This window comes from Carassius auratus, chromosome 20, assembly GCF_003368295.1.
Source record: "Carassius auratus strain Wakin chromosome 20, ASM336829v1, whole genome shotgun sequence".
Lineage (NCBI taxonomy): Eukaryota > Metazoa > Chordata > Actinopteri > Cypriniformes > Cyprinidae > Carassius > Carassius auratus.
In genome coordinates, this window is record NC_039262.1 from 26,516,929 (window position 1) to 26,540,192 (window position 23,264).

General features: G+C 39.0%; 1 protein-coding gene across 2 annotated transcripts in view; it reads left to right on the forward strand.

The window, feature by feature from the left end:
- The first annotated feature begins 38 nt into the window (after window positions 1-38).
- The window catches only part of LOC113037676 (cyclin-dependent kinase 19), a 37,685-nt gene continuing 14,459 nt past the window's right edge, over window positions 39-23,264 (forward strand). Inside the window, exons 1-7 of one of the 2 annotated variants that reach the window (XM_026194983.1) lie at window positions 39-547; window positions 2,464-2,539; window positions 15,970-16,080; window positions 17,319-17,459; window positions 21,790-21,847; window positions 22,772-22,903; window positions 22,989-23,132. In XM_026194983.1, coding sequence (XP_026050768.1) covers window positions 420-547; window positions 2,464-2,539; window positions 15,970-16,080; window positions 17,319-17,459; window positions 21,790-21,847; window positions 22,772-22,903; window positions 22,989-23,132 — 790 coding nt within the window. In that variant the 5' untranslated portion in view covers window positions 39-419. The remainder of the gene's footprint in view (window positions 548-2,463; window positions 2,540-15,969; window positions 16,081-17,318; window positions 17,460-21,789; window positions 21,848-22,771; window positions 22,904-22,988; window positions 23,133-23,264) is intronic. The other variant, XM_026194984.1, reaches the window with a different exon arrangement.

Here is a 23,264-nt window from a genome sequence, read left to right on the forward strand (position 1 = left end):
AAAAAAAAAAAGGTTTGCTTGTGCTTTTTACACCATCGCGTAACGGTACTTTTTTAGGACGCAAATTACTATCGTGCTTATGTTACAATGACAGCTAATGCAAAGTTTGAATATTCCAAAGACCTCGAAAATTTGAAAGGGAATGGAACGACGTCCGACATCGCGATCTGCGCGTTGTAGTTTACAGACGACCTTCCGTCGTTACCTCAAACCGGCGGATTGATCCGAATACACCACAGTTCCCAGAAGGCAATCGGCCACAATAACACACGTCATCGAGCACGTGATCATTAAGCGGAGCCGACCAAAATCCCAAACAAGGAAATGGTGGGGTAATAAAACGATCGGATCATTTAATTAATGCATGTTATAATTTATATTTTATTTTATTGTAAATTAAGAATTATTTATGGGTTAAAATGGACCACGACTTCAAAACGAAGCTCGCCGCCGAGAGGGAGAGAGTGGAAGATCTGTTTGAATTTGAAGGTTGTAAAGTGGGTCGCGGCACATACGGGCATGTTTATAAAGCGAAGCGAAAAGACGGGTAAGCGATTGATGGACGCGTTTCTCTCACTCTGTTGTGTGTGTGTGCAGGGTGTTCATATGTATTGAGGGAACTGTGCTGTAATCTCTGCCCTGTACGATTGTTTTTGTTTTCATGGGCGCACCCCCAAACCAGCGTGATGTGTGTTTCACTGCTATGTGCAGGAGTTCACGTGTTTACCTGTTCACGTGCTCATACTTTCACATGGCCAGGAGTTTACATGCTTCGATGTTCAGCAGTTGTGCAGAAGTTGTCATTTCCCTGCAAGCGTGGCAGCAGATGTTCAGAAATGCATGTTTACATGAGCAGAAGTTTCTGTTGGAGTTCACACTGTCATAGGAGATCGTGTGCTTATGTGTTCAGCCCCTGAGTCCATGCAGAACCAATAACCAGTGAGAAATGCTGTCACACTGTGTCATTTGCAGAAAATACTCCAGTGACAGTGAGAGGTGATCACAGGTGTCTGGGGCAAGCACTGTGGTAAAACATAGACTTCAAACAATTACAACAGTGTTATAATAGAAGTGATCTGGATCAATCATATTACAGCAATCGCATCAAAACATAATATGAAAAGATTTTGGTTCCCATAAGTAAAGAGAAAAGTGTGCTGGATGTCATTGTGGACCATCAGCTGATCATTCACTCTCATTATTCAAAATATCTTCTGCGTTGAGCAGGAGAAAGAAACTCGTACAGGTTTGTGACAACTCGAGGGTTTGCAAATGACGAAAGCAGCAGTAATTCAGATGCACTTACTTCTCCGTCAGCTCTGAACGTGATCACACGTCTGCTGGTGCTTGTGTAGGACGCTGGTTCACAGCGAGACGCTTGAGTTGTCTCTCCTTGACTGCTAGCTCTTCTCCTGAGGAGATTGGCATCTGATGTGTTATCAGTGTTTCTGTGTCTCTGTTCCTCTCTCTGGTCACGGTCCACTCCAGCTGCTGTTCGAGGAAGTTTCAATCGAAAAGCTGCTTGCTCCATCTGTCCAACCACTTTTCAAACCGCTCGTCCTCTCTCGGGCCGAAACACCCTGGACACACACACACACACACACACACATCCCATAGGCGTAATGGTTTTTATTCTGTACAAACTGTATATTCTATGGCCCTTCACCAACCCTACACCTAACCCTAACCCTCACAGGAAACTTTGTGCATTTTTACTTTCTCAAAAAAACTCATGCTGTATGATTTATAAGTGTTTTGAAAAATGGGGACATGGGTTATGTCCTCAAAGTCACCCTCTCTGAAACATTGGATTTCTGTTTGACACCATCACTTCATGAATATATTCAATATTTTCGGGCAAGTGTTTGCATTAATTTCATCTGCTCTGTTATATATTGAGTATATAATTATAAAACATAGATATTGTATTGGAAATTAATGCATAAAGAAACATTTTGTGGATCTGAAAGGTTAGTGGGACGCAGTAGTAGTTAATATAATGAACCACACCTGTGTGAACTTGACAAGGGCTTTACATCTCATTAATATTGTTTGGTCGGTTGGTTAAAAATCATTGCAAAGTAGCCAAAAAAAGTGAAGTTACTTTTGAGAAATGGATATTTAAATAATTAATTATATTCGCAGACAAGTAATCATGTCAATTAGATGATAAATATGAAAAAACACTGCTTCAGTCATTGTTACAAGACAGAAATTGTCTCACAGAGTTTGTTGGTAAAATCATGAACTTGGAGAAAAGTTATTATTTAATTTGCTAAAAACTATGCACATTATTTAATTATTTTATTATTAGCAAAATGTATAAAAAAATGCATTTGTTCACTTTTTAATGGTCACTACTTTTATTACTTTATGATTTATTAATAAAATATTGTTATTCATGTCTCAAATTTACATTTACGTGTACACTGCTTCAGTGATGTTGTGTTTGTGTCTCTACAGGAAGGATGAGAAGGAGTATGCTCTCAAACAGATCGAAGGCACTGGTATTTCCATGTCTGCCTGCAGGGAAATTGCTGTGAGTTACTTAAAAGCTATTTTGTTCAAACTATTTTGCATACCATTTTTTTTTTCAGTCGTCAGTTTTTTTAAACAAAAAGTGTGTATACAGTAATTAATTAACAGAGGAATCCAGCTCTATGAACTTTTAACTGCAATAAATGCATGCCACTTTAACACTGTTTTGAAAATATAACCATAATTCTTCAATATTGGGCTACTGTATGTGTGTGTTAGTTTGAGAGAATAATTTACCGACCGCTCTGTGTGTAACCAACAACAGCTAAAAACACTGAAGCCTTTCACTTCTGCTTGGTACTTGTGAAAACCAACAACCTGGAGCCTTTCATATGTGGTTTTGTCGAGGGCATTTGATTAATCTCAGGATCTTTTGACTTCCCCCACTTCACAAATCCAGATTTGACCCCTGGTTGAGAGGCGGTATTCTTTATAAAGCTGATTTGCAGTGTGTGTGGTGAAAAGCAATGTAGAGATGAACTAAAGGTCAATTAAATTGGCTTTTGCAGAAAGTCGTTTAGTTTCCCTTTAAACTATTAATGCACATACAGTCGTGTGTCAATTATTGGAACCCTTCGTAAAAATGAACAAATAAGCCTGTATCTGTATCTGTATGATTTTGCCTGATTTTAAAGATATTTCTTAGGTCACAAATCAGCCATACTCTCCCACAATCACATGACAAATGTGTCCTCATTATCACATGACTACCACAAGGTTAAAACTCTGTTGTCATGTTGTGTTTGTAAGTCTGTAAGACTGGATTCATGATAAATTGTCATTAATTTGTGCTTTGTGTAATCCCAACTGCACTTAATTATTGCCCAGCTCATGTACTATTTGTAAAACATAAGTCATTTCTTTCTGTACATTATCTCTTGTGCCTATGTTTTAGTGGCAGAATGACAGAAATGCCTGATTCCTGATAGCGAGGTGTGTCTGGTGCGTCAGTGGTGTTTGAATGCGGTCAGTGACTCAGACGTTCTGTTGGTTTGTAAGAATTGACAGTAAAATCCTGAGTTTCGTTCACGGTGAAGTACATTGGCTATCTGGGACCATATGAGTAAAGCTGTGTCAGAATTATGAGAATGAGTTTCTTTTTTCTTTTTAACAGACAAAGTAAGAAGTTTAATAAACTCTTCTACTCAACAAGTCAATTGTAAACATTGGTATTTTCAATGGTAAAAAAAAAAAAAATGCAGAAATGAAAGTAATACTGACTTTTTTTTTTTCTTCCTGCAATATGCTTATTAAATCTTGCAAATTTTGTATATTTTTTTTTTTAATTAAGGATGAATATGTCAAATTTCATAGGCCAGACATCACTTTTGGCCACTATAATATGACAGTTTATTGACTTTCCAACTGATTGCCAAACCATGCTGCAAAAACCAGCCACTTTCGTGAGGATTGTGGGCTTTCCTGGAGTTGATCCAACTGTAAACGAGGACACATGCCTGTAGAAAACAATGCATCACTAATCATTTGTGATAGTTTTGCACAATGCAAAGCATAAAAAAAATACAATTAAATATTAAAATATTTCAGTGTCTTAATTAAATGATTTTATTGTAGTTAGATTAAATGATTGGTGTTGTGCTGCTGTGACTTTACATGAATTCACGACACTTGAGTCAACACTTAAGAATCAGTCTCACACTTTACTGAAAGTTGTGTGTAGCTTCTTTATAAAAGTGTCCTACTCTTAGAAAAATCCTACTTTTTACTAAGAATTTTTTGACGCTCAAGTAAAAGCTTAAGACTGTTCTCAAGAGCATTTCTGAGAGGTTTTTAACATACGGGCCCTGATCTTCAACAGAAATGCAGACATTAGCTTGGGCTTGGTTGAGATAAAGGTAGTCTAAGACTTTTCAGTGATAAACATGAGCTTTTAAATTGCCATTCAAGGTGTTAAAAAGGCAAGTTAAGAGCTGTCTATGGTAATGAAAGGATTAGATGTATGATGTGATAACAGAACCAGCTAGTCTGGTGAAACTGAAGAAATTGCTGAGGTCTGAGTACAGAGACCTGTGGAGCTCAACATAGTCATTAAAAGGTGCAAATTTTCCTTGTTCCTTTTCCTTGATCATTTTCAAAAAGGAAAATTCTGTCATTAATTATTCACCCTCATGTTGTGCCAAACCCTTAATTTCATCCTTATTTCATCTTCGGAAAGCAAATGAAGATATTTTTTATAAAATTCAAAAGCTTTCTGAACCTCCATCGACAGCAGCACAATTGACATGTTCATGATCCAGAAAGATAGTAAGGACGTCGCTAAAATAGTCCACGTGACATCAGTGGTTCAACCTTAATTTTACCCAAAGTCCATTTTCTATCAGAATCATCATTGGCCAGTTGAAGGAAAAACAGAGCACATGAATCTTTTCAAACTTTGCAGTGTGCACATAGCGCAGTTGACGTGTTGAGGCTCTCCACAGCGCAAACACAAATAAACATGGAGCATTTGCCAGATCTGCTTTGCCACTATCCTATTATTTGAGTTTCAACTGAGGGAGTCTTAGCCTGTGACTGCTGTTATTAATGTATCAGTAACACTTCAGTGTGGTTGCACATTAACATTACACAGTGGTTACTATGAACTAGTGAACAACAGCATTTTTAAATCTGGGTTCATGCAAATGTCTACATATTTTTGTTTTGTTTAAAAAAAAAAAAAAAAAAAAAGAGTATTAGTATGAACTAAAATTAAATAAATATAAATATATTAATGTACATGTTAATTATTAGTATCTTTTGAAAGTGTACTGCCCCAGTGACAGATTTGTACCTTTTATTCTGAGAGTGAACAGCCCATAGGTTACAATGGGATGATGATAACAAGGTAAAATTAGGGCACTATAGGATAGATGCGAGATCAACCACTGGATAAATTCACCTGTATGGCCTTGGGGAAAACCATTTTATATTTGGTTCACTATAAAAATAATAATTATAATTAAGTTACCAAAAAATGGCATTTCATTTGTGTGTGCAGGGGGATGTTTTGAGTGTAACCATTGGTACAGTGATGTCATAGAGAAGACGAGGGGTGTTGGCGCAGTGGATAAGACACATGCCTTTGGTGTGAGAGACCCGGCTTCGAATCCACTGTGAGACACCAATTTGTCCCTGAGCAAGACACTTAACCCCTAGTTGCTCCAGAGGCGTGTGACCTCTGACATATATAGCAATTGTAAGTCGTTTTGGATAAAAGCATCAGCTAAATTAATAATAATAATAAAGACAATTTGAGGCAGTTTTGTAAAGGCTTTATTTGGTAAGTTTGATAACAGTTGCTAACAAAAATCAGTTTTGAGATGTGCAAAATATACTACGTAACAAGTGTCCAGGTCGTAGCAAATATAGTAAGAGAGTGGGATGTTGATGATAATCAAATGAGAGGCTGGAAGCTGCATTAGTTAATGAACTTCTCAACCGTGTATGAACCATGTTCTTTATGTATTGAGGTAAGTAGCATGAATACATTCCCAAATATTTAACATAATCGTCATTAGGTCATCCAGGGCATCAGTTTTTTTCATATTATATAGAGGCCAAGTTTGCAAGTTTGTTTGGCAGTGAGGTAATGATTCTTATGCATTGATTATGCATTGATCAATAAGTGTTTTTTTTTTTTTTTTTTTTTTTCTGAATTGGTACTGTAATTGCTTTTTCTGGTCAATAGTCATTTGAAATATTGTTTTACAAAGCAACATGCAAAATAGACGAAAACATTGATTGATACAGACGGAGCAAAACATAATAGAGAATAAACTGAAAACCTAAATATGTAAGACCAATAAACATGAAACGAAAAAATAAACAAAAACAAACAGGATTGAGGATCCCAGTACAGTAAAACAAGCTCAAACTTTTGAAAAAGCTGCTGACTCATTGCATGGCCACTGATGAAATTTCATGGGAACTTTAGCGTATTTTTTTTCTAAAAGTTTAAATATTGCACAATATTATGTTGCAGGAAAAATATACTGGGCTTAAGTCATAGTTGATACTGCTTTTTCTCTTTTTGTTCATGATGGCACATTACAGAAACAGAATGAAGATTATGTAACATTCCTGCTGTAAACAGGAGGAAGTAGGATAAACACTGCTATTGCTAAAAAAACAAGAGTAAAACGCTTTCATTTTTGTGGGGAATGTTGTGTGGATGTGTCACATGCAGCTTTGCACAGAGGCTGTTATGGACTAAAGGATGAGATTCTGTGCCTTATTTGTATTGAACTGAGTTAAGTGCTGTGCATTGCCTTCACCACACCAGAGAATGCATGGACAGTGCTTGATCTTTTCTCTTACGTCTGAGCTGATCTCTGTATTGGGATGATCCTCACTTTTAAATGTGAGGGATACGTCAGTGCCACTGTTTGTCTTTCTCTTGGGCATTATCAGTTTGTTCTGAAAAGACTCTTAAGGTGTGGCCATAGTTGAACAGACTGATCTTGAAACAGGTTCAGCAACCTCGTCATGAACATTCACAGCAGTTTTACAGACCAAAGACAAACACAGAAAAGATATCTCTATGGTTGATTCTCTATTCGCAGGAACTTTTGATTTCCTCAACATTTGTAAAATGAAACGTTTTAACTGGATGTTAATCCGTTATAACATGTATCATGTGTTCTGAAATGAACATGTGCTCATTGTCTTCGAAGTTTTTGAGTTTCATGAACTATGCACAATACACAATATATTGATAAAGAAGTCCTATGAATACAAATTATTACTTTAAGAAAAATAACTTTTGATAAAATACATAACATAAAACAACTCAAACAACTTTTTTTTCCCTTTAACGGTCAACATTTCGTTTGCTTAACAGTCTGGCCCTGTAATTAAAAATCTTAAAGCTATGTCACCCGGTGACATACTGGAGAGGCTTTGCTTCTTCATAACAATGTCCCTGTGTCATCATCTAAAATGACAGACATGTTTTGAATGAAATGTGAAGGGTGCTCCAGTAGGTCATTCTTCCACATTGCTTGGGTGGTTGCTATTATGGTGGTTAAGTAAAAAGAATCCACTGCCAAGTCTTTGATATTCTGGTATCTAGATATGGCTTGGCATCTGTTTCATGATCTGTGAGGTTAAACTTATTTTTATTGTATAGAATATATACAACCTCAGATGCAATAACTATACCAAAAACTAGTTTATTCGCTTTACTACACCTCTGCATGCCAAGTTTCTCAAAGTATTGATTCAGTAGCAGCACAAAGGGCCCAGTCCTTTCCTGAGATTGAAAACAACTGCATAACAACATTGTTGTTGAAGTTGAAATGTCATGGGTGTAGAGGTCTCAGAAGGCCACATTATGAGTCACAGCACTGAGCATTGTTGTTGCGCTGCTTGCAGACAATTTGTTCATTGTATTGTGTTTGAACTGTTTAAATCCAAGCGATTCTTTGTGTAGTATGTTGCTGATATACAGGTTACGCACTGGCGTCTGACTACTTGTTTGGACTTAAGTTGTTGTTACCATCAAACAAATAGGATCAAATACTCTCTTCCTTAATCTCTGAATATCTGACCTCTCTTTTACTTTGTTGGAAATGCAAAACAATAGTCATATTGTTGTGCATATATTTTCAGAGCCCATGTTAATGGATCAGAACTTTCACACTGCACACTGTAAAAAAATCCAAAGATGCGAACAGAAAAGATTAGAAATAGAAAGGTGTGAAAATTATTAATATCTAGCGCATGAGCATAGAGAGAGTTATGAGTGCACAGGACACAGTTTGAGATCGACGATACACAATATTATCGTGCATGGGTGGAGCAAGAGAAAGACTCTTTGTTCTTGTCATAGCAGAACTATTTTGTGTTTTAAACCACGCAGGTGTTTGAGAGAGAGAGCCTATGGAATCACCAATTATCTAAAAAATATACTTTCAAACATACTGAAAAACTAATGTTAAATATAAAAATACTGTATTTAAAACAGCTAGTTCATATATAGGCGGATGAAACTGTCATATCGTGCATCCTGTGACAAATTTGCCGCATCTGCGCACAGAAGTTATCAGTCTAAATGTCTATACGGTGAAAATCATTAGATTTAATTTAAAGTCCAACAGTTTATCACTAATATTGGACATAAACGAACACGTTAAATATAAAGTGTGGTTGAGACAGAAGTCCCCCAGGGTGGAGCAGAAGACCACCACAACCGTGTGGTCGGGACGGAAGCCCCCCAGGGCGGAGCAGAAGACCACCACATCCATGTGGTCTAGACCAAAGCCCCCCAGGGTGGCGCCGAAGAACACCACAGCGGGATCGAATTGACAGGAGAGCAAGTCTGGTTGGGCAAGTCTGAAACAGAGAACATGAACAAGTTAAGGGTAGCCTCCGTGGCCACGACAGGATCTGTCGAGCACTCAGAGAGTTTGGCTGAGACGTGACGAGGCTCTGGAAGTTCAGCAGAGGCGAGGAGAGACTCTGGTTGTTCAGGAGAGGCGTGGAGAGGCTCTGGTAGTTCCATGGTGTTTAGACTGGATTCCAGAAGATCAATGCTGACTTGACTCTGCTCATGAAGATCATTGGTGACTTGCATTTATTTATGAAGATCAATGGTGACTTGCCTTTGTTCATGAAAATCATTGGTGACTTGCATTTGTTCATGAAGATCATTGGTGACTTGCATTTGTTCATGAAGATCAATGGTGACTTGCCTTTGTTCATGAAGATCATTGGTGACTTGCATTTGTTTATGAAGATCAATGGTGACTTGCCTTTGCCCATGAAGATAGTCGGTGACTTGACCTTGCCCATGAAGAACACTGGTGACTTGCCTTTGTCCATGAATTTCACCGGTGACTTGGCTTGACTCCGGAGTGTCGACAGTGACTAGCCCTTACTTTGGAAGGTCCCCGAGCACCTGGCTCGACTCTGTAGAGTCAACTGGAACCTGACTCGACTCTGGAGGGTCATTGAGAACCTGACCCGACTCTGGAGGGTCCACGGGAACCTGACTCGACTCTGGAGGGTCCACGGGAACCTGACTCGACTCTGGAGGGTCCACGGGAACCTGACTCGACTCTGGAGAGCCCACTGTAGCTGCCATGCTCTGCAGTGGCTTCGGGCTGGCGGCCACCTTGTGCAGTGGCTCTGGGTGTGCGACCACCTTGTGCAGTGGCGCTAGGTTGGTGGCCATCTTGTACTGTGGCGCTGGCTCAGCAGACGTGATGTGAACAGTCTTTGGAATCTCTAGGATTTTGGACAGCATAGAGAAATAATCCAAAAAATGTATCAGCGGCCATATTGGGCAGTGGCGCTGGGTTGGTGGCCATCTTGCATCGTGTCGTTGGGGTGGCGGCCATCTTGTGCTGTGGCGCTGGGCTGGCCTCCATCTTGCCTCGTGGCACTAGGCTGGCGGCCATCTTGTGGAGTGGCGCTGGTCTTGCGGCCATCATGGGCAGTGGCGCTGGCTCGGCAGACGTGCGCTTCCTCTCCCTTTCTCCGTCCGCCATGGTGAGACGGCGGCTCCGATCCGGCCCACACGAGCCCCAGGTCGAAGGGGGGCCATGGTGGAGAGCGATGCTGAACCTCCTCTCGACCACTCACTCCTCGGTGACCTCCCCTGGTCCCGCGAAACACGACCAGGCAAGTTCCCTCAAACCGACTCCTTCTCTCCTGCTCGGTGGCTGGGGAAGAAACATCAACAGACATACCGCTGGATCTTGTGTGTGACGGAGTCCTTCTGTCACGATCAGGACACAAGAAAACACAGAGAGAGATCCAAGGTATGTCTTTTATTAGGGTAATCCAAATCATTATCCAGTCAAGGCAGGGCTCAAAACCAAAGTAGCCAAACAAAATAAACAGACACTTAACACATGGGCAAGAACAAGACTAGAATAGTTGTGAAAACTACAAGGACTCCGTGACACATACTAAAACAGACAGGGTATAAATACACAGGGAAATGACAGTGCTAATGGAGAATTGGCTTAGTGCAATGATTAATGACCCGTGACAGCTGAGTGCAATGAGGAGACAGAGATCGTGGGGAATGTGGTTCAGACTACAGGAAGTGACAGACTTCTGGGGAAAGAGGACATCTAGTGGTTACCCAGGGAACACAAACCAGACACTGTGACAGTCTCAGCTTAATGCAGTCCACATAGCAAGGGCTTTTAAATAATATAATAAATAAAAAGAAAACAGATAGAATAGAAAAAGAACAGAGCAAGCTAGTTTTCTTTGTTTTTAAGAATTGAACTAGAATAGTGAGTGCTAAAGTTATAGAGTCAAATAAAGATGGAAGATATGTGTTTTAAGCTGATTCTTGAAGATGGCTAAGGACTCAGCTGCTCTGATTGAGTTGGGCAGGTAATTCCACCAGAAGGGAACATTTCATTTTAAAAGTCCGTAAAAGTGACTTTGTGCTGCTTTGGGATGGCACAATCAGGCAACGTTCACTTGCAGAATGTAAGCTTCTAGATGGCACATAAGTCTGAAGTATTTCCGTTTGTATTTATTTTCTGTGTTGAATCCCCGAAACCGTGACGCGAGCGCCAAACAAACTGCACAAAGGGCCCCTAAAATGAGACAAAACTGCTGTTGCAGGGCGACCCTCCTGCGCTCTGCGCGAGCCTCCTAACACGTTGCGGCAAGCAGCGGAACAGAGGCGGAGCGAGCACCATAGTCCCGCAGTGGACGTTACCACAAAAGCCTAAATGACGACACACTTCAGCTTTGTACACTGAAACATCAACATTTCCTGTCACTCAGGATTTGTACAGAGATGTAGACTGCCATCTAGCTCTCGGGAAATAAACTCACAACTAAAACTTCCATGAATCTTGTATATATATATTTTTTATATCGATATTACATTTTTGAGAATCGATACAGTATCGCCAAACAAAATTTTTTCGATACTCACTTGTATCAATATTTTCTTACACCCCTAGTCATTTAGCAGTAGCTTTATCCAAAGCGTCTTACAAATGAGGACAATGGAAGAAATCTAAATTAATAGAGGCTAGGGATTTGGAATCTGTTCCCCAACCACCATGGAGGAGCTCCTGAATTTAACCACACTTCGTCAAAGGGGGTGTGAGGTGGGTGGTCTGGTTCAAGTGTTTTGGACCATGGCAGTAGGGCTGGGGTATAACAATGAGGCATTGAATGACTTGTTTAATCAATCCCTTGATGACCCTTTGCCTAGTTGGGAGCTGAAGGGGCTTGAAATCCTGGACTTCTGGGGTTTCACCAGATACCTAAACCATTGTAAACAATGGGATACACCAGCCACACCCGTCTCTCCAGACACGATGGCCGACGACTATGCCTGAAACATGCTGGAGACTGCACATGCGTGCTAGCTGTATCAACCTAAAATATGTTTAACGCAATTTGAGCGTCATAGAAATCATTCATGTTACAGTTCAACTCAGATTTTGTTGCTGATTTGAAATATATTAAATATGAGTCTGCAAGCATTATTACCATGCGGGCACTTGCATTAACTCTGAGTCTGTGCGCTCTGCTTCTAACAGCAGAGAGCGAGAGAGATTGCTTTTTTTTTTTCTCAAACTTTTCTTTGACCAAATTTTACAAGTTGCAAGTTACAAAAAACTCAAGCAGTGTCTGATCACGGCCAGGTGTTCTCCGACTCAGATCGCACGGGTATTGCACATAATTTTAAACAGACCCGGGACCCGAGGTAATAGATTCGGACCCAACCCGGACCCGGCTGATCATTTAAAATATAAATGATATACAGAACCGGTCATTAGAAGTTCAGTAGTTGTGCCAACTTATATTTGAAAGTTCGACCTGATATAAGTTGGACGTGATTTGCTCATCCAAGGGCTCAATAAGCCAAGTTGGAGCTGTGAAACAAAGCACTGAGGTGGATGGTTGAATGTTCCAGGTTGTGCCCACAAGTCTGAATTTGTGTTATTTATGTGTTTTTGGAAAGACCTGCTAGTGTTTAATGTTCACAAGGGCTTTTGTTTACCACTGTGCTAAAGAGGGTTTATGGATAGGTTGTGGCCACATGAATGAAGTCAATATATGTTACTTCACTCAGTAAGCAATAACTGTTGTAATTCATAGTACAGTGGTAAGTAACTTCTTACTTTTTACGATGCTAGCTACTAAAAACTGAGTATGCTAGTGTATAGTAACAAATTCACTCTGTGTGTATAAAGTGTATAAAAACAACCAAAAGTTAATATCACTTACTTTCTGTAAGTGTTTACTTTTGTTATGAACGGACAAAAATTTAACCTGTTACAGAGTTGCCATATGGGCAGTTTGGGCACGGCAAAAATGGCGTTGTCATCACAGCACTGGCAGAAGTGCAGGTTCATTTTGTTTCATGCAGTGTTGTGCAGATTTTTCGTAACTTGAGTAAATGGTGCAGGCAGAGTTGCATTCATTGATTAAAGACTTAAAGGCAAAATTGGCTAGAAGTAGGAGAAAACGTATCGTATGTAAATCTGTTTATACATTTCCAAAATAGGATATATGGACCCACGTAAGCCTTTCAGAGAATTTTGTGCATGGATTTCCTTCACTTCCTTAAATGTTGCAGGAACATTTTGTAACAAAAGGAGGTAAGAGCGTGTTAGTTTATTTGATGTTGTAATGGAGAGTACGGAAGAGATGTAGAGATTGAGGTGAATTATTAAAATTGGTTCCGGCAGGACAAATGGGATGGGGGAATCCACAGCTATCGGTGGGGTGACCGGGGGAACAGACACATTGCACACACCTCAGGGTTCACACAGGAGGGGAAACTTGGAGGATGGAGCACTGGAGACACATGGGAGAGACACTGGGATCTAGGATAGGAATCACTGACAGGTAAGTAGCAAGGTTGGTATAGATTCGGTACAAGTAGCCTTACAACTGGGTAGGTTCCGTTATGCAGCTACGAGATCGGACGGTGAGTGTGACAGAGGTGTGTGCTTTTATGTGGAGGTGAGCTGATGAGGGAATAGTGCACAGGTGCTGGTGATTAGAATTCAGGTGAGGGAGTGCGTTGGGATTGGCTGATTGGTGAGCCTGACCGATCTGTGTCACATTTACAGTTGAAATGTTTAAAATATACTGATCTGCACCATTTTGCATGACATAGTGATGACTAAGTCTCTTGGTTCACAGAATGACACTCTTCATGCATTGCAAAATACCAGCATGTCAGTCACATCTCGGGACAAACTACCTAACCTGCTGACTGGAATCTCTTTTTTTTTTTTTTTTTTTTTTTTTTTTTGCAAAGCAACCTACAATTTTTACAGGAGCAATTCCTCTGGAGCTACCTGCCTCGCTTTAGTGTTCAGTGGTGTTTTTTTACGAATCAACTCTTATGGGATTTGAATTTGCAGATATGCAGTAACCAGCCCAAATTCTGTAATCACTTGACCTAGCCATGTCATTTGATTGAGATAATCAACAAATATTTTGATTTGTATTACAGTTGTTGTCAGAATTATTGGCCCTCTTGGTAAATGAGAAAATAAGATTAAAATTATTAGCACCCTATAATATATATATAAATGTTTACTCAAAGTGACTAGAAACATTAAATTGACCAGCTATGAGGTGACAATTTTAGAATACAGTTCTGATGTGCATTAAAATACTTTTAATTTGACTAAATATTAGGAGAGGCATTATAGGAGAGGACTCAGAGCTGTTATCCAGCTATCCAATCACAGCACACACTGGCCCAGCTAACCAATCACAGCACACACTGGCCCAGCTATCCAATCACAGCACACACTGGCCCAGTTAACCAATCACAGCACACACTGGCCCAGTTAACCAATCACAGCACACACTGGCCCAGCTAACCAATCACAGCACACACTGGCCCAGCTATCCAATCACAGCACACACTGGCCCAGTTAACCAATCACAGCACACACTGGCCCAGTTAACCAATCACAGCACACACTGGCCCAGCTATCCAATCACAGCACACACTGGCCCAGTTAACCAATCACAGCACACACTGGCCCAGCTAACCAATCACAGCACACACTGGCCCAGCTATCCAATCACAGCACACACTGGCCCAGTTAACCAATCACAGCACACACTGGCCCAGCTATCCAATCACAGCACACACTGGCCCAGTTAACCAATCACAGCACACACTGGCCCAGCTAACCAATCACAGCACACACTGGCCCAGTTAACCAATCACAACACACACAGTCACAACATACACTGGCCCAGCTAACCAATCACAGCACACACTGGCCCAGTTAACCAATCACAACACACACTGGCCCAGCTATCCAATCACAGCACACACTGGCCCAGTTAACCAATCACAGCACACACTGGCCCAGCTAACCAATCACAGCACACACTGGCCCAGTTAACCAATCACAGCACACACTGGCCCAGTTAACCAATCACAGCACACACTGGCCCAGCTAACCAATCACAGCACACTCTGGCTCAGCTAACCAATCACAGCACACACTGGCCCAGTTAACCAATCACAACACACACTGGCCCAGCTATCCAATCACAGCACACACTGGCCCAGTTAACCAATCACAGCACACACTGGCCCAGCTAACCAATCACAGCACACACTGGCCCAGTTAACCAATCACAGCACACACTGGCCCAGTTAACCAATCACAGCACACTCTGGCTCAGCTAACCAATCACAGCCCATTTCGTATTTCAGAAGGCGGGCCTTGATTTGAAACAGGAACTATTCGAGCTGTTCATGCCTGAACTGGAGAGAGAGGTGCTGTAATAATGTAAAATATGTTTTTTTTTAACAACCTAGTATGAGAGCCTGTTCTAGTACACCCACAAAACAAAATCAAGACTTTGTAAAAGAGCATAATAGAACCCCTTTAACACTGTAAATGTAGGCGTCACACACCTTTATGATTGAATGTTTCACTTGGTCACCACATATGTTTTGATTGATTGGACCAGAAGAGTTTGGGGGTTTCATTTACACTTAGTAATATAAATCTGTCTCAGCCGCAGAAGGGGTATCAATCCTCTCTTTAATTTGTGCCCCATATACAATTTAGTCAATAGATTTTACTTCACGAAATGCCTCAGATATGTGCTAGATTTTGTTTAACATCAGCTGCTTTTAAAGGGAGAAAATACGCTCAACCTTTTTTAGTGAGCTTAATTACTGGAAGTCAGTCTTCAGAGTGCTAAACACTGTTTATCCACCTTATTCTTCCCATTAAAATGGACACAGCCATTTGTGAATTGAATGTGTCTGGCTTCCGGACTCATTTGCTTCCAGTTATTTCTAGCTGTACAAAACCACTCGTTTTAACTGGGGAAAAAAAGAAAAAAAATATTTGGTTTAATCTTTCCATTTTTGCATTTACACCATATGGTCTGAAAATTTAATTTAGATCAATGGACCACAGACAAAAATGCCTCTCTGTCTTCCTGCAGTTGCTGAGAGAGTTAAAGCATCCAAATGTCATCGCCCTGCAGAAAGTATTTCTCTCTCACAGTGACCGCAAAGTCTGGCTCCTGTTTGACTATGCTGAGCATGACCTGTGGGTGAGTACACACATGTCAAGTCTCTGTGTCAAGTTAAAGGAATTCAAACATTGCTGGAGCTGATAGCCTTGTAGACAGCTCTTGAAGTGTTGCACAGTTGCGCTTTGGGCAACCTGAGTTAGAATACCATCTGAGTTTGACCTTGTGGTCCTTTTACGATCCTAATAAATAAATGAATTATCAATTAAAAAGATATCTTTAAATCTTTGTATGTCAAGACCATTGCTTTGTTTTCTTCATTGCAATCATCATTGCATTTCTGCCATTTGCAAGTATACTGTATGACAGTATTGTATTGTATTTTAAAGATAAAATGTGTTGAGTAAATGGCTCAGCTATCATTATGATGTTTTTTATGTATCATTAATTTTAAAAAAAATTTTAAATTGTTAAATGAATTAATTGTTAAATGTGTTTTCGTATGGTTGAGTTGAGTTGTGCATCACATTTCACTATCTGAACAAACATCGGCATGTGAAAAGTTACAATTTTCTGATATATTAAGACACTTAGGGCCAGATTTATTAATAGCTTCGCCAGCGCAAACCTTCTTTTAGTGTTAAAAACTACTGTCAGGATTTACAGTTTCACAATTTAAGATGTGCAGTGAAAGTGTGAACGCATTTTGTAAGTGTTTCCCTTTGAGATGCTAAATTAAATGGAGAGGAGTATTTAAATGAACGATGCAGTGTGATTTACTATGGTTTGCACTAGTCTATTTACTGGTATTATAAGCCATTATTTACTGCCCAAATATAGCATGCACCATTAGCATTTGTTAGTAGATTGCACGCACCTAAATATCATCGAAATCATCATTATTATGGAACTGATTAGACTGCATCTGTTCATTTTGTGTGTTGTCAGTAAATCACCCGCAGAACTTTCCACTCCCATCTACACTGTTAAGGGATTATGCTGTAATGCTAATTTGCCCTGTTTAGTAAATCTGCTGGCCCTTATTGTCCTTGACACTTAGGATCTGCAGGGCCCTCTGTGTGATTAGTATTGTTTCTGAAATTTGATTGCTCTGATGGTTGCCACCTCATCAGTTAAAAAAGTTGAGAGTTCAGCAGCACACAAACATGCCAAATATTAAAAATTAGAGGATTACAATGCATATTTTTTTTTTTTTGTAGGCTAAATAAATATATTTATTTAAAGAGGTTTATATAAAGAGGTTTATAGAATTTGAAAACAGAGCTTTCATGCAACTTTAACCTATTCCTATGTTGTAGCACATCATAAAATTTCATCGAGCATCAAAGGCCAACAAGAAACCCATGCAGCTACCGAGGGGGATGGTGAAGTCTCTTCTTTACCAAATCTTAGACGGCATCCATTACCTTCATGCCAACTGGGTCCTGCACAGAGATCTGGTGAGTACAGACCCATGCCTGATCACACTGCAAGGCATGATGTTTAACTCCCATAATTATTTTTTCCATTCCCATTTATTCCAGCAGTACAAAGTAAAAAAATAAATCCATGCATTGCTTTTATTTTCAAATGAGAATGAATTACAACAGTAAAAGAGAAAGTGTTGACAAGCATTTTGTCATTTGATGCTGGGGTGTAACACAAAGCACAGTATTATGAATGTAGATTAATTTTTAAAATGTGAAAAAAATATAAGTGTAATCGCATTGATATATCTGCCACCAGTCTGTGAAAAGGCTCTCTGCACCTCCGCATCATCATGGCCTGTGTGAACATGACTTTTAAAAGTATAATATTAGGTTGGGATTATATTCTGCATTTTGTGAAGGTGTGTTTTAGTTTATTTAAATCACTGGCTACATTTTCCACCAATGCAAATAGTTTTATGTAAGAAACTATTTGACAGTCAAAGTAAGAAGAAAATTAAGTTAGCAGGCTGTAGCAGGCTCTCTCTCTCTCTCTTTTTTCCTTTTTTTCAGTAAATCAGTTTTTGCTCATATACCTGATCCAACAATGGATAATCCAGTCTTATCTTAACTAAACTAAACTATTTGTGCAACGTTCAGCTGGTATTACTGTTCGTCAAAAGCATCAGCACACAGACTGGGACTGATATGGATTGAATCCAGTGGAAAGAGTCACACACGGATTGTTTCTGCACCATTATGTAATCCCATCAATCAATAGCACACTCCATCATTAACCTAGTTGTATAAAAGAGAAATAGAGACAGTGCTCAACAGCTTGTTTGACTTAGTCAACATCAAAAAGCAACAGGAACAGCAGGGTATTCAGTGCTCTTGTATTTATTTGTTTATTACTGTTGTGTAAAAGTAAGTTCAAAAGGGAGAGGTCACCCAGAAATGAAAATTCTGTCATTATTTACTTAACTTGGTAAATCAATTTTTGATCAGGAAACACTAGTGTATTATTAGCCTGGATATTACACACATATTAGCTGTTTATTAGTATTTATAAAGCACATATTAATGTCTTATTCTTCATGAACATATTTTAGATCTAATCCTTTAATCCGAATCCATACCTAAATTTAACAACTACCTTACTAACTATTAATAAGCAGCAAATGAGGGGTATGTTGAGGTAAAAACTCGAATATGGGCTACATACTAAAGTGGTCATTCTAAACCCATATGTTAGTATTTTTTTTTCATGCAGCTCTTTTTCATACAGCAGAGGTTGTCATTAATTGTATGTCAAGCTTCATCCTGTCACTTTCAGCTATAGTTATATGGAAAGTGATGATTGTTTTTCTCTGAAAATATAACAGCATATGGTTTACTAAAGCAATAAGCCCCGAGAAGCTGTGGAAAGGCATGAAACAAAGTGGAGCGATTAAAACCCTTTTAGCTGTTATTAAATTCCATATACTTAGTAAGGTTTTACAGAATAAAACAAAAAAAAAAAAAAGTGTAATGACATTAATAAAACAGTATTCTTCCACCAAACAATGTAGTTCCTCAGAAACAGGTGTGCTTCCAACAAAGTGGTTGCCGAGCAACACACAGAAGTAAACAAAGGTGTGTGTTTGTAGAGTAATTTAGAACACCTTCGAACGTGGCTCAGCCAATCAGAATCAAGGACCAGAACTATACGTTTTATAAATAAAGGCGAGTAAATAATTACAGAATTGCTATTTTTGGATGAACGGATTTTGTAACAGAGGCAGCCAAGTTATTTTGTTAGAAACTACAAACTTGTTACATAACTCAACCTTTTGTGTGTGTGTATGCGCACGGGTGTGTGTGTGTTTGTGTATCTGTCACGGGAGGGCCACTAGATGACACTGTCTTTTTGTGAGAGTTGTGTTTCATTTGTGCCATATGCTCTCTCCTGTCTATTTTCTGACCCTGCCCATCTTGTTACCTCATTATTGTTTTAGTTGTTCCACCTGTGTTTCTCCTTTTCCTCTGGACTCCAGTTCCCCTAAACTCCACTCACCTGTTCTCTCGTTACCTCATTCCTTGATTTAATTTGTCCCTGCTGTTTACCTGATTGCCTTTCCTTTATAAGCGTCCTGTGTTTTCTGTTCTGGGCTCGTTTGTCTAAAGTACTGTATGTACTGGTTCATGTCTTTGATGTCTGGGTGTCCTGTGTTCAGTCTAATTGTAAGAATGAATGATATTCTGTTTTTTCCCCTTCGGGATGGTTTCAGTTGTGTTTTTTTTTTTTATTATTTTGATAATTTATAAATATATAATCCTCATTTGCCTGCACTTGAGTCTTCACCTCTTACGATCCCTGACAGTATGCGCACGTGTGTGTGTGTGCATTTGTTCATGTTTTAGTTGCTCCTGTTGAAGTGAAATATGGGTTAAGGTTAGGGCAGGTTTTAAATCATAAAAACATTATGTCTATTTTTGTGTTCAGAAGAAGAAAGAAATGCAAAAAAGCTTCCATTGTCCTCATTTGAAAGTCGCTTTGGATAAAAGCGTCTGCTAATTGACTAAATTTAAATGTAATGTGCTAGATACATGTTTTTTTTTACATTATTGTAGAGGCATGACTAGTGTCTGCATTCAGTGATATTATCTTAACGTAAGCATAAATGGTAATTACTGAAATATTATTTTTTGCTTGCTTTTCAACATTGAGGCCTGCAGTTTTACAACACAAAGACTTCACATTTGTTGTAGTGAATTATTGTGAATCATAACAGCAATTTTTGAGATGGCAGTATTGTGGTGTGAATTACAGAAACCTTATGGTTGCTGTTCCCATAGCAACATAACCTCATTAAGGCTCATAGAAACTCAAGCGTCTCAGAATAATTAGAAGACATCATTACTGAAGCAACAGCCAGTTACCCACGATCACAGATCCATGACGTCTCTGTGTTTCTGTCTGTCTGATCCATTTCGATGTCCCTTTATAAGCAACAACATAGTAAAGCATGCAATGTCTGTATTAGTGACACCAAAGTAGAATCCAGTAGACATCAAATAAAGTATTTGTAATCTCCAGAAAGCAAGACAGAAAACTCTTTATTTTTGCAATTCTGTTTGTTGCAGCTAAAACCAAGTAAACCTTCAAATAAAACTCATTTGTTGTTATGAGTATCTTTGAAAGATAGCATGCTTTATTAGATTTATAAAGTGTTTTTTAGGTTTCATGCAATTAAAATGACTTGTTTTCTCTGACATCTGATATGTTGATTCCACCCAGTTACATAAATCGTATAATGAAGATGCCATCTCCCATAAGTGTTGCATTTAGAAGAGCGATAGCTCAGCACCTGCCACAGCTTCCCTGTGAAAGAATATTTCCATAAACAAAATGAGTGTCATGGATATGTGGTTCATGCAGGTGTGAACAGATAAACAATACTGCATCATAACTGCAGGCTTCAGTGTCACATGATCTTCAGAAATCATTCATATATGCTGCTCAAGAAACATTTCTGATTATGGTCAATGTTGACAACAGTTTGCTGCCCAATATTAATGAAGACACCCTGTGTCTAATGTCTAACCCATTCAAATGTGTTTGGGTGTCTTAATAGAAATTAACCCTATTATTTAGTAAATAGGCATTTACAGTACAATTGATCAAAAGTGACTGTAAACACATTTATAATGTTGTGAAATCTCTTCTTTTGAACCTTCTATTCAGCAAAGAAATCTGGGAAAAAAAAGTTTTCACAAAATATTAAGCAGCTAAAAAAACAAACAAAAAAAAAACAAAAAAAAAAACAATTTATTCATTTAGCAGACACTTTTATCTAAAGCGACTTACGGTGCATTCAAACTATCAATTTTTACCTATCATGTGTAATATCATGGGAATCGAACCCCCAACCTTGCGCTTGTTAACGCAATGCTCTACCAATTGAGCTAAAGGAACACTGCCATATTTACCAATAATAAATGAGCAATAAATCAGATCTGATGGATCTAGACTAAAATATTAATTCTAAAAATTCAACTTTGAGCACAAAAGTCAGTTGCATTTGGACATATATTTAAAAAAATATATATTTTGTAATATTACTGTTTATCAAATTTTTATTTTTTTTAAATGCAGCTTTGATGAACAGAAATGACTTCATTAAAAATATTTAAAAAGTACTGTACAGAGGTGATGGTTAATCAAGTCTGAATTACTCTGATTTTAGTTAAACATCTGTACTGTTCTGTTCTAGAATGATTCTGACAAGATTAAATTAAACATTTTGCACATCCATTTGTTAAAGATGTTTTGTTGTAGCACCAAAGCATTACATATCATTCTGAGATTTTTGTCTTTCAGAAACCTGCCAATATCCTGGTCATGGGGGAAGGCCCAGAGCGAGGAAGAGTCAAAATTGGTAAAACATACTGACTTTGGCATAGGATTGCAACTGAAAATGTGTTTATTTAAGTTGCAAATTATAAATGAAGAAAATGAGATATAATGTAATTCTCCTGAAGCATTTTTGGTCGAATGGTTTTCTTTTTAGGTGATATGATCATGGTTTAGAGAGGTTAGGCAGCTGTAGGGTCAGTCTGAGCAAATGTGAAGCCATTGTCTTACATAAGAAACTATTCTGGGAACTATTCTGTTCAGGGCTGTCAACACTATTTTTACCAGCCTGTGGAATTTGGTATTGTGTTTAGTTACACTGTGGCTTTCAGTGTTATACTCATTTGAGTACTGGAGCCGCATCATGTACATTAAGCAGAACAAATAACTATTTCATCTTTCATGGGCTATGACACATGGGACAACACATGGTCAACAATTTCCATTATATTTTGAAAATAGCAAAATTTAGACTTAACAACCTATTAATCAAACGCAGGTCTGCACAACAAATCCATCACAGTTGGTGCTCACATATAGCTCAGTCATGTTCCAGAGGAAAATATCTATGAAAAATACACGCCAAAAATTGCACTCGGGGGGTGGGGGTTGGGTGGGGTTCTACCCGGGGGGGTTCTAACCCAGTCAAAAAAGGAATGCGTTTTGCGGTAACTGTGTAAGAGTAGCCCAATTCAACAGGAAACCACAGACTTGGCAACACTGATGGTCTCTAGAATGTTCTCAATGCAAATGTAATGCATTATTTAAACAGTATTCCAATAATACACTTATTATTATAATTATGATGCCACATCGTCACTTCATGACCCCTGAAACCCACCCGTTATTAATAATATTAAACAAAATGCATAGGTCACCTAAGGCTGAAATGATCTGTAAACATGATCGGAGTGGGCTGTTTATGGCTTTCTGTGTTTGTGTGTCTTAGCTGATATGGGTTTTGCCCGACTCTTTAACTCTCCACTGAAGCCGTTGGCCGATCTGGACCCAGTGGTCGTCACATTCTGGTACCGAGCCCCAGAACTACTGCTCGGGGCGAGACACTACACCAAAGCAATCGGTAAGTTGCGCACTGTGTGTATTCCAGGCTGTCTGTCTGTATTCTTCGATATCTGTACTAAATATTCTTTGACCTTTTTTTTCAGATATTTGGGCAATAGGCTGTATCTTTGCGGAGCTGTTGACGTCAGAACCAATCTTTCATTGCCGACAAGAAGACATAAAGACCAGCAATCCTTTCCATCACGACCAGTTGGATCGCATATTTAGCGTCATGGGCTTCCCAGCAGGTGACTGACCTTAACTTACAGTATCTTATGGCCACCTTTACTCTGCCTCGCTGAACTACTCTCAGGAATCCATTCGATTTAGAAACATTTTTACATCACTTGTGTTAGACTGATCAGTTGAGGTTAATATGA